Here is a 12,453-nt window from a genome sequence, read left to right as displayed (position 1 = left end):
CGCCACAAGCGGAAACATTGCAAACCTGTCGTACTTGCCCTACTATAAGATGCTTGAGGTTTTCCATGAGCCAAAAGAAAAACAAGTATACTAAAAGCGCTATCAAACTTGCCTTGAAACAGATTAAATACTGCTTTACACTCTGCTCTACAGAGTGGCAGGAGTCTCTTTGAAAGCTCTTAAGCTTAAAAGCGAGATGTAGATTTCTTAATCATGCAATCCTGTGCATGTTTACTTGGAAGCAAGTCCCACTGTCTTCAGCAGGGTCGCTCTCTGGTAGAAATGTTTAGGATGACCACCTTTTACACACTTTCCTGATAGCAAGTCCTGCTGAATTCAGTAGGGCTTGCTCGTGTGACTAGCATACACATATGGGATTGCCTTGTGTGCTACTGAGGTTATTTGGGCAGAGATAATCTAGAGCAGCCTTTCCCAACCAGTGTGCCTCCAGATGTTGTTGGACCACAACTCCCATCTTCCTGACCATTGGCAATGCTGGCTGAGGCTGACGGGAGTTGTGGTCCAACAACATCTGGAGGCACACTGGTTGGGAAAGGCTGATCTAGAGGAAAGGAAACATTTTACAACTCTTCTTGTAGTGTAGACTCTCGAATAGAATTCATCTGTTTTCAAGCTAGAGAAAGGAACAGTAATTTTTCACGCATCACAGTCACAGTGACTGATTGAACCTTTGGCCTATCAGTGCTGACCTCCTCAGCCTTTCTTGTTGTATTGTGGGCCTCTCAATGAATGAAAAAATCCCATTTTAAATTGTGTGTGTGCTCTTATACACCACTACCCCCATCCCAAAGGCTTGAAGCGGATAATAATTACAAAGAGTAAGAAGTCCCACTAAAACATAGTAAAATGTGTTTGAATTATAATTAATAGCTGTCTGCTAGTTTACCCCTGACCCCTTGAAAGACAGCCAAAACAGACAAATTTTTCAACAGTGGGACATTTAGTTATCCCTTGGGGAGAAGAGGAAGTTCTGTAACTAGGAGTAGGGTAGCCTGAAGGCAAATTGCACGTACAGGAGTAAAAACTCCATTCAGATTTGTAGAGGTTGTATTAATTGTGGTTCAGTTGTGACTTGAATCAGGACTGCAGTGCTGGGGAAGCGGTATTAATCATTTCCCCTCATGCCATTTTTCTGATCTGAATGCCTCCCTTTGAACCTATTTCCTCACTGGAGAAAATGTGTCGAAGCAGGGCAAATAGCAGTTGGGGCAGATTTAGATTGAGGGAAATAGTGTGGAGAAAGTGTTACCCCCCCCTTCACAAGTGTTACAGCCTCTGTCATTGGCTTCCCTCCTGTGCTTTTTCTGTATATCAGTATATCTGATCGTGGATTTCCCATGTCTCATTTTGTTTGGCCCAAAGATGCACTCTGGCTGAAATAACCCAACATATTCTATTTATATGCAAATCAGTCTTAACTTTTTTAAGTTTATTAGATGAAAATATTTGTAGCTGCTTTATCATGGCAAGTGAATATTTTGATTGCAAGCCCATTCAAAGTATTACTTGAATAATAAAAAAAAGTTTGGCAAAATAAAGTCAGTGAAAGACAACTGGCTTGAGCTTCATAGACACAGACAATATTATAACTGCTTTCATTTTCAGTTCTTTTTTAGTCAAATGCACAAACAAACTGAATCTATCTGCCACATGCACGCACTGTCAGAATGCAGAGGCCTTTGGAATTAGTTTTCAGAGTGTTGTGCGGAAGAAAACAAATATTTGGAGGCTTGTCGTTTGGAAAAAAGAAAGTGGCTTGGGGGCATGATCAGAATTTTTGAACTGATGGATGGTGTAAGAAACTGGATGAAGAAAAAGTTGCCTTTCTCTCTTACAGTAATAGAACTCTGGGTCACCTGTAAAGTTTATTGGTCACAGGTGTGGAAAAGATAAAAAGAGGCCTTTCTTCACAAAATGTGTAATGAATTTGTGACTTTTAAAAGGATTAGATAAACTCATGGTCTATCACAGCTGTAAACCAAATTAGCCAAATGAAACCTCCATGGCCATAGGCAGTGTACTTCTGAGTATCAGATGCTGGAATTAAACTTGGGATGGACCTTCTTGCTTTGCTCATAACTGCCCGAAGCATCTGGCTAGCTGTTAGTTAAAACAGAGTAATGGACTAAATCACAGGTTGCCATTACACCTGCAGGCACATATGCACTAGTCATTCCTTGGCATCCGCAGGCTCCCATCCCCCTACCTCCACTGAAATTTAGTTTGAAAGAATTCTATTCTTTCAGTCCTAATTGCTATTTGGTGGGGTATGTGGGGTGGGGGAGTGATCCTCTTGGAGTTTGCAGCTGGGGAGGGAAGGTTAACTCTTGCCTCCCTAGTTGCACTCTCCAAAAAAATCACACCACCACCCATTAATTGCTGCCACTGGGAGAGTGAGTGTGTGTGGTTGTGGTGTGACCATGATTGTGGTGTGCAGTGTCCATAGCAGTTTCTCCGATTTGCAAATGTTGTGACAAGTTCCAGAATCTTTGCAAACTCTGGACTAAATGGTATTGGATTATTCAACAAGGCAGTACTTACGTTGTTATAAGAGATTAAGGCTGCAGTCCTGTACAGACATACCTGGAATTAAGCCCAATGGAACTCAATGAGACTTATTTCTGAGTAGACATGCATAGAAATGTGCTGTGAGGCACTTTGTATAGTAGAAAAATGGCTTGTTGCATACAGATGCCAGTGTGGGATGCAAGGAGGGAAAGGGAGAACTTTCTACCGCTGCTCAGAATCAAGTAGGATAGAAATAGATGTTTCACTTTCATTGTGCCATGTACTAGGATATTAAACAGATTTCAAGCCAGAACTTAATTTCCCTGATGTGGAATCTCCCAGGGCAGGGGACGGGGTGGCTAACCCCTGGCCCAGGAGTCTGATCTCTCCATCCCCCTGTAATTTTTTGGGTGGCAAAAAGAATATAAAGTAGACAGTGAGCTGGGGGGGGACGTTTAAACTTATCTGCCCAGCCCAGTATCCTAACAGGCATGTAAATCACTCTCTTCCTGGTCATTAGATTGATCATTTGGTTTAGATCAATCAATCATTTGACATCAGACTGATCACCTAGGACCTAGAGAGAGTTAGAACATGTTTCTGGCATGGAAGTCTAAGCATGCCTCATCGTTCTTAAAAACAGCAACAACGTGCTTAAGAGAACCTAGCACCAACACAGACACTAGCAGAGTGATTGGACCAGCAACTTTTCTATCCTTCTGGCTCTTGTGGCTTGATGACATATTGGTATAGAGCAGATACACAATCCGCTCACAGACTAGTGTCTGCAGAAGTGCATTAGAGGACATATTTTATCCCATTTCCAGTCCATATTCTTGACTTTTGCCATTAACATGTTTCCCCTGGAAAAGGAGCATAAAGTTCTAGAGTACTTCTTCCACAGTAGTTTGCGCTGGCAAACCTACATTCTTTGCTGCTTCTCTCCCCCTGTGAGCTTTTCTGTGTCCTGCAGGAGAATTTGTGATCTCTCCTGTGGAAGGGGAGCTACGTGTGCGGAAGGATGCTGAACTTGATCGAGAGAACATTGGTTTCTATAACCTTACCATTGCTGCCAAGGACAGAGGCGTGCCTCCTCTCAGCTCCATGGTAAGTCTTGATGGTCCAGGGGCCAGATTGCAAAGGTGAGGTTTTAAAGCCTCCATTAATTTTACAGGGATGAGGAATCCCAATTAAGGAAAAGGCTGGGTAGCTCTTGTCTCTGTGAAGCCATATGGGAATATGCCTTGAGAGTGAGATTGGCATAAAAGAGCCATGTAGATGAGCGTTCTTTACAATAATGGTCTCAGGTATATTTGCCCCTCTTCTCATCTGCCTTTTTTTCTTTTTGGTTTAGGTCATGGTGGGAGTGCGTGTTCTGGACATTAATGATAACGACCCTGTTCTCCTCAATCTACCGATGAATCTCACTGTCAGTGAAAATGCACCCATCTCCAGCTTTGTCACTCGCATCCTTGCCAATGATGCTGATAGTGGGAGGAACGCGCTTCTAACCTTTAGCATCACAGCAGGGAATACAGAGAATGCTTTTTACGTCAATGGCACCGTAAGTTTCCAGATTTTTTTTTACCAAGGGATGTTAGGAGGATGCCCAGGAGGGCTTCCAACAAAGATCTCAAAAATCAGCCAGATTCGTACCTTCAGATATCCTGGTCCCAAGCCATAAAGAGGTTTAAAAGTCACCACCAATACTTTGAATTGGGTCTGGAAACTAATGCAAAGCCAGTTTAGCTGTTTCAATAACATTCTTCAAAGGCAGCCCTATGCAGAACACATTGCAGTAATCCAGACATGATGTAACTAAGGCATATGGCATATGGCCACGTCGGCAGTCTCCAGGATCAGGCATAGCTGGCACATTGCCTGAGTTTTCAGAAGTGCACATCAAATGGAGGCTTTATTTATTTGATGACATGTATCTTTATTCTACCCAAAAGCACAAGGGAGGCTTGCAAGCATTCACAACATATATGGCTGATATGCATAGTCCACTGTCTCCTTTTATTTGCTTGTAATTATGAGAAATGGCTGCAGACAACAGCACAAAGAAAGTATATAGCTAGTAGCATCATGTTTGCACTGGGAGGAATGGGGTGGCTTCCAGTGGTCCTAGGTCCCTGACCAATGGCAGATGCCAGAATGTGCTTGCCTTCAGCTATGCAGTTCCAGGCTACATGCAAAGGAAATAATGCATTCTCACTTCATACTGATTTGAATTTCAAACGTGTCCTTGAAATAGGATGCATGCACCTAAGTTTAGACACCTGAGCTCAATGCTGCAAACTGTTGAGGACCTACAGCTTTTTAAAAAGTAATAGGGACTGAGGAGGTTATTGTTTCTGGAAATGTGCTTCTCATTTGCACTCAAAAATAAAGGACAGTTTTGAAATCTTTTGTTTCACTTCTTTTTCTGCATTGCCAGTGCACAGATCCTCAAATCCTAGCCAAATTCTGACCGCTTCATAGCAGCTTGATTCAATGTCCCTTTCTTACAAAGGCCTTCTTTCCAGTTGTGTTAAAAGAGTGCACACTTTGTACTTATTTACTGTATAGCATGCTTATGTTTGGATAGGATTCATGTATTCATATAGCAACAACTCTTACCTGAAAAATGGCAAGCTACTCTAGATAGAAAGATTAGTGATACCAGCTCTGCTATATAAATCCCACATATACACACGGAGCATTTCAGCAAAGAAGGCTAGACTTCTCAGCAGTTTTAAGTAGTAACTTTCAGGTCCAGATTGCAAAGTCTAAGGTCATTTTTCATTTCTTGACTTCTTTGTCCCAAAGAAGGGGAGATTCCATAACAGATTAACCAGGTTCAGTAGAATCTTCTTTTCACACTGCTTAGATAGACATAACCTATTCTCATGGCTTGAACAGTTAGCCACAAATCATGGTTTCTGGTGGTCCCATTCTGAATCTTAATCCTGCTTAATGTTTCCCTGTCACCTGCATTTGGCAGAGTGAACCAAACCAAACAATGCAATTCCATTTATTCCCCCTCCTCTTTCTCTTTACCAGACTGGCATTGTGTACATAAACCGCCCACTGGATAGGGAGCGAGTGTCTGAGTACAGGCTGACAGTCACAGTGAAGGACAACCCAGAAAACGCACGCAACGCAAGGCGGGTAATTATACACAGTACCATATTTTCTGACTTTAGTGCTGGGGTTGGGCTTATTGAGAGCATTTCTTGTACTATCATTTTAAACAACAGTGAAAGGCACATAGCTCAAGCCCAAACTTTGCTTTCTCTGTGTCTTTTCTCGGTCAGAGAATCCAGACCGAGGTTTTCAAGGCCAAGGTTAGAATAATTGTAATAGCTCTTCAGCTCTTCATTCAGATGTTCTATTTCATTATAAGTCCTTCAGTTACCACTCAGTTCTCTTCAGCCTTCCTTAAAAGGCATGAGGATACCTCACAGAACTTACATATAATGTTTGGTCTCCTCTATTAGCACAGGAGATAGCACAGATAATGCTGTTCTACAATGCTACAGATAGGCCTAAAACTAAAGTAAAGGGGGTATTTTCTGCGTCAGTTGTTCCATAGTTAGCCTCCCAGGACCACTTCAGTGTTAACACAGTAACGAAGAATAGTAAACTTGGTATGACACAGTAGAGCTAGCCATTATCTCCAGAAATATCTGTAGAGGATCTGTTGGATCACAGTTCTATGCCTGCACTGGGTCCCTGTTCTCTTTTGGTGCTGGTTTTAACTGAAAAAGAAACCTCTACAATGCTTTATTTAGTTAGTTATGTGTCCCATTATGATCTCTGAGACCAACCAAAAGCACCCTTGTAATGCTACCATATATACATCAGATTCAAACAGCACCAACTTGAAGAGACACATATCTCCAAGCCTGAACACCTTCCAGAGCAGTGTATGACCTACATGTCTGAACTGGCCTCTGGGGTTCAAGGTTAAATCAGTATAGAGTAGCGAAGTGATTGCTGTCCGCCTCAAGCTTTCAGGATTGGGCAAGGCTACAAATCTAAAGAAAAAATAAAACCTCTGAGGAGGCCAGTGTGTATTATTTAACAGTCATGATGACTGTGAGAAGAAGCCCCTGCTAAAGGCAACTGCAGATTCTTTTGTAGTTATTCTTTCCTGTTTGTTCACACAACTTTAGGATTTTGACTTGCTGGTGATTTCAGTAGCAGATGAAAATGATAACCACCCCCTCTTCACTCAGAGTTCCTACCAGGCTGAGGTCCTGGAGAACTCCCTACCAGGTAGGTATCTCCTCCAACATATTAGAATCTCAAGGCTTGCAGATGGTCTCTTTGTCCAGCCCAGTTCTCCTGTCATTAATGGAAGGATAAGTGTGGTGTTAAGACGATTGCAACAAATAATGTGGTTATTAGGGAAAAGCTGTCTCACTGTTCTGCTTCAGGGCATCTCCTCAGTTTGTAAAAGTGGTTATCTTTTCTCCCACTACTACATCACTTGGCAAATGCTTACCTCTTTAGTGTCTTCCCCAACCACTTTCTCAGAAATAGAGGAACTGTTCCAAAAACAGACACAAGTCAAATGGGGGGGGGGGAATCCTCCGATATTATTGCCCTGATGTTTTGTGAGAGGATGGCATATAAATACTTTTATTAAGGAACAGGTATGCCAGATACAATGGAGATCAAAGAAATTATACTAGTCACATAAAACCTAAAGCAGCTGCTACAGCAACAGAAGTCTTCGATAAAGTTGGTGAGCCATATTTGAGAAATGCTACCTGGAAAACATAAAATAAAATATACCCAGTAAAAAGAGGTTATGTTTGGAATATGTCAGGATTGTTTTTAACAGTTAAGATGTTTTCTACTATGATAACTTCTATTTAATACAGCTACTCTTAGTTTTCTCTATTATAAAACTGCAAAATAATTTTTCTTGGTTTTATGAAACCAGCAATTTGGAATTTTTATGAAGAAGTTTATGAATATGCTTTAATATTGTAGGATGTGACCTTCTCAAACTCCCTTTTTTGAATTATAATAGCATGTAAGAAAATAATACTGATGCCAAATAAGTGTACCTATCAGATTCATGTTTTTCTCTCTTAAGACATTGGCTGTATTCTTATTTTTGAGCTTCCAAACCATAAGTTGGAGAAAGATTGCAAGCTAGCATGCTCCCTCCCCACACATACACACACACACTCAGCTTAATGGAATACGTCCTGGTCTGATCAAACCACAGTTTATCGGTATGTCCCAAGCAGCAAATAGTGATTTGAATAAGCCGTTGGAACCCGAATAGCAAATCATGGTTTGATCCTTGTTTACAATCCTGATTAGAAGGGAGTGCTCAAATCCTATTTTTTTTTGTTTAGACCTAATGACAAACTGTGGTTTGATTAAACCAAATTGTATTCCATTAAACCAAGTATGTGAGGAAAAGGGGAAGAAGGGAGCATACATACACATACAGCTCAATCCTTATTCTCCCAAGTCAGAACTTTAAATGCTTTTTGGTTTCTTCCAAAATACTTATACTTCTGTAAATCACAGTGTCCTTGCCTGCCACACTCCCTGATGATCTGTGAGTTCAGGAACCAAGAAAGGAGGCAAAGTTCCCACTAAGTGTCCTTTCATTTCAATATGCCTGATGAATGTGTGTATTTTGTTTTAGCAGGGCTGTAAAGCTTCTTCCAAGGGGCTTCTTGATTCAGTCTGCCAAGGCTGCACCACGCATTCCTCTTTTGTCTCATGTCTCATAGGGCCTTATCCTGTTTCACCCATTCATTCTTCACTGTTGATCATTGGGGTGGAGGGGAGGGAGAGAAGGTAGTCTATTGATGTTATCTCTCTTATTGAGGCCTCCCATGTTCAATTCAGGAACTCGCATTACAGTCCTTAATGGGCCAATTCTAGCTTTGGACAATGACCAGGGTATTAATGCAGTGGTGACATACCAGCTGCTTGGAACGGCAATGGGCCTTTTCATCATCGACAACAGAACAGGTAAGAATGCCTTGCACCCTTAGTTAGAAGACAGCCTGTTCAGTGCAGTGCCCTGGTCCAGAGTGATGAGCTAATAGACTCTTTGCCCTAACCAATGGGAGAGCAGGAGGAGACTTCGGGGTATTTTAAAGGAAAGGGCAGTTGAGAAAGTGTTGGAGAAGATCTGTGGAAGAAAGGTCTTTTGGAAAAGAAGAAGAAGAGCTCAAGAAAAGGTAGCAGTGAGAAATTGCAGGGTACAGACAGCTTTGAAAACAGAGACAACAATGCTGATCAAGACAGATGTATGAGACATGCTGCAAAGAAATAAATGAAAGGCAGTAGCTGCTGTTTGCTACTGAGTGAAGGAACTTTTCCGTCGCAGCTAGAGAATCTGATTTGGAGATGATTCAGACAATAATCCTGCATAACTTCGTGGGATAGAGACATTCATAGTTAGTGGTATTATTAGTTAGAGAAGTGTAAGTTTTTATAGGTATAGAAATTATGATAGTATATGTTTAAATTTTAAGTAAAGATAACTTTGGAAATGATAGCACTGGTTACTCTTGCCTGAGTCTCTTTATATCCTTAATAAGTCAGCACCCTCTGATAGCCTAAATCAGGGACTTGCCTTGGGGCCAAAGGTGGTCCTCTAGCCCTCTGTGTCCAGCCCTTGAGAGTCTCCCTAGGCCACATACACACACCCCAGCCAAAGCCCTCATCGGTCCAGCTCAGTGCCCTCCTTGCATACTTTTTGCCTGGCTAGAATATGTTCTCAAACTATTATCATGCTTCTTTGTTTGTCTGATTGTTGTGTGTGTGTAGAAACTTATTTGACTTTGCATGACTAAAATGTAACTTACTGTACAAATGGAAGAGTTGCATCTGTTACTTCACCTACTTTTTCCTCTGCCCCCTCCCACCACTGACATGTGGCCCCCAGAAGGTTGACTACAATTTAATGCAACCCTCAGGCTGAAAAAAGTTGCCCATACCTGTCCTAAAACTTTCTCCCTGACATACTGGTTTTGTGTGTGTAGGGAGTATTTTCTGTGAGGAGCATTCCATATCCCCAGCCTCGCAGTATGAGATGGTACAACCTAGCAACTGACACATTTTGTGACACTTCTGTTCATCTGTGTGTCTTGTCTTTGGGGACAAGCCACTGAAAAGACTTACATAAATCCACTCATCAGTGGTGTAAGCTTTTGTTTATCCAACAATGGGTAAATTGGAGGCCCCACCATATTATTTATAACACTACCTACTTCTGTTCTTGAGCCCTGTGCAACAATGGGTAGAACTTTTTGACAAAATAGTTTGTCACAAACATAAATCTTTAAGTCACCCTACAGACACACCATTTTAGGGGCAAGCCTTTCATATATTTTGTAGATGTCATACAGTGGTGTGGGTGATGGGCTTCACAAGGCAAGAATGTAGGAAGGTGACAGGATGCAGTCTCCAAGTAAGGAGATCTCCAGGCTTCCTTTTTCCTTTGCAATTAGCCAATGGTTGCAATTTGCAAGTGCCAATTTGCTGTAGATTTTATTTTGGCAATGTAAGATTTGTTCTCCATGGAGCATGCTTGGTAGAACTTGAAAAGTCCTTAACTGTGCTTATCCATGGTTGGTACGCATATTTTCTAATGAAATCCTTATTAATAACTTCCAGGTCTTATTTCGGTGAAGTCGGGCCAAGCGATAGACAGAGAAGCCTTCTTGGATCCAGTCTTGGAATTTCTGCTGGTTGCCATGGATGTTGGCAAGCTAAATAGCACTGCTAGGCTCACCATGACCATTCTGGATGATAATGACAATAGGCCAACTTTTAACCCAGCAGTGTTGACTGTTCATCTGCTGGAAAACAGCCCTCCAGGTCAGAATGAAGGCAAAATACAAACAGGCTAGTAAGACTGAGATGAGGACAGGTATTGGGATTTCTTTAGAAGAGGTACAGTGAGAATTGAAAATGAAGTGTTGGGGGTCAGGAAGCAATCCAGAAAAGTAAAAGGTTCATTTGCAATATTCTGCATCAATATCTGACCATTTATGGGCAATACATGGACCCACATTTAGTCAGGCTTAGAATAGATCCATTGAAATCAATGGAAAATTAGACTTTTATCTCAGTGGGTCTGTTTTAAGCATGACTAAGTCTGGATCCAACTCTCTGTGTTTTTTCTCACCATGCTACTTGTATTCTGGGAACAGATACAACTAGAGCAAATTATTATTATTATTATTATTATTATTATTATTATTATTATTATTATTATTATTATTATTCCAGCTTGAATATTCCTCCAAATAAGGAAGAGACAATAATTTGATTTTGTGTATATGTGTTTAGTTGGCAATCTCTACTTGGTTTTGCCCATCTATGCATGTTAAAAGTGTCAGTCATTCTTAACTTTTTAATGCAAGAGTTCACATCTTGTATAGGTCACGTATATGGCTTTCCTTCAGTCCTCCACAAACACCATATTGTCCATGAAATCCTCTACAGTCTTGTGGGATTTATTTAGCTCCTTTGGCCTTTTATGTTTGCCATATAGTTCTTACAAATTGTGGGAAGGAGGTATTTTTTACTACAGTGTCATCACACCTTATCATAGCCTATCTATCTTAATGAGCTTTCTTTATAGCCAGCTCCAGCAATTACTCCAGGAATAGAATGATGGAGACAACAGTTTGTTGGACTGACCTAAATGACAGCTCTTATGTTCTAAAGACTCAGGTGACTGAAAAGCTCTCTAATGTCACAGTCTGGGTGTCCCCCTAGGTTTTTCTGTTCTCCAGGTAATTGCAACTGACATGGATAGTGGCCTCAACCAGCAGTTGAGCTACCGGATTGAAAGTGGAGCTCAAGATAAGTTTGTGATAGATGCCGATACCGGGGTGATCAGTGTGGCCAACATCACCATAGACAGAGAAGAAAAGGACAATTACCGGTTGACGGTGGTTGCCATGGATCGAGGTATACTGCCTCTTTCTGGCACAGCCACTGTGAACATCCTCATCAATGACATCAATGATTCTCAGCCAGAGTTCATCAACCCCATCCAGACGGTCAGTGTGCCTGAATCAGCTGCCCTAGGCACAGTTGTTGCTGAGGTGACGGCAATAGACAGAGACCTCAATCCCCGGCTGGAATACTACCTCATTGAAATCCTGGCCAAAGATGATACCGATGCTGTTGTGCCAGACCAGCAGGGTGCCTTTGAAGTGGATTTTAGAACAGGTACAAGACTTGGGATGGTGTAATAGTCCTAAACACAGTCTATATGTTAACAACATACATAGTTTCTAAGGGAAATGGCCAAAAACAGTGGAAGGCAGGAAAAATACCATTTTAACCTTGAAAATAAACATTATCAGCTCAAAGTATACAGTAACAGTTTTATCAAATGTGCTTCATTAGTCCTTCTGTCTATTGAAGAGTTGAAGATACAGTCAGATTTTGAAGAGTTGGTCCACAATTTATTGTTAAAAAAACCTTCCCATTTATTTATTTACTTGTATCAACATTTTGTACACTGTTCAGGCCTAACAAGGGTTCCCAGAGTGGTTTAAATAAAAGCCAACCCTAAAAACACCATCAAGTAACAAAAACATTAATCTAAAGCAGAGTTCAAAATCTACAGTCAGTTATTTAAAACCCTTAAAAGTCACATAGACTAAGATGTTTTCACTGCCCAGTTAAACACCATCAGGGATGGGACTACTCTCATCTCCTTTTGGAGGGAATTTTACAACTGGGGTGCTGCCACAAAAATGCCCTGTCTCACATTCTCACCAACCGAATCACTTTTTGTGATGGGACATATTACAGGGCCTCAAAAGATGGTCTCAATGTTCATATGGAAGAATGCAGTCTTCCAGATAATCTGACCCTAAACTATTTGGGACTATATAGATAAGAACCAGCCTCCTGAGTTGGGCCCAGAAATGT

General features: G+C 41.3%; 1 protein-coding gene across 14 annotated transcripts in view; it reads left to right on the top strand.

Annotated features, from left to right (window-relative positions):
* CDH23 (cadherin related 23) overlaps positions 1–12,453 on the top strand; it is a 785,528-nt gene that overhangs the window by 733,995 nt on the left and 39,080 nt on the right. For 10 of the 14 annotated variants that reach the window (XR_009763949.1, XM_061635238.1, XM_061635230.1 and 7 more), the window contains 7 exons: positions 3,503–3,636; positions 3,884–4,093; positions 5,575–5,682; positions 6,690–6,792; positions 8,395–8,520; positions 10,174–10,377; positions 11,284–11,742. Coding sequence is in view for 13 of the 14 variants with exons in the window: in XM_061635238.1 (XP_061491222.1) it covers positions 3,503–3,636; positions 3,884–4,093; positions 5,575–5,682; positions 6,690–6,792; positions 8,395–8,520; positions 10,174–10,377; positions 11,284–11,742 (1,344 nt within the window). In the remaining variant the exon portion in view is untranslated. Of the gene's footprint in view, positions 1–3,502; positions 3,637–3,883; positions 4,094–5,574; positions 5,683–6,689; positions 6,793–8,188; positions 8,521–10,173; positions 10,378–11,283; positions 11,743–12,453 lie in introns of those variants that run through there. The other 4 variants (XM_061635232.1, XM_061635233.1, XM_061635240.1 and 1 more) reach the window with 4 other exon arrangements.

This window comes from Rhineura floridana, chromosome 7 (genome assembly GCF_030035675.1).
Source record: "Rhineura floridana isolate rRhiFlo1 chromosome 7, rRhiFlo1.hap2, whole genome shotgun sequence".
In the NCBI taxonomy this organism is placed as follows: Eukaryota; Metazoa; Chordata; class Lepidosauria; order Squamata; family Rhineuridae; genus Rhineura; species Rhineura floridana.
Note: the sequence above shows the minus strand (reverse complement) of the source record. Positions and strands in the feature narration are given on the sequence as shown.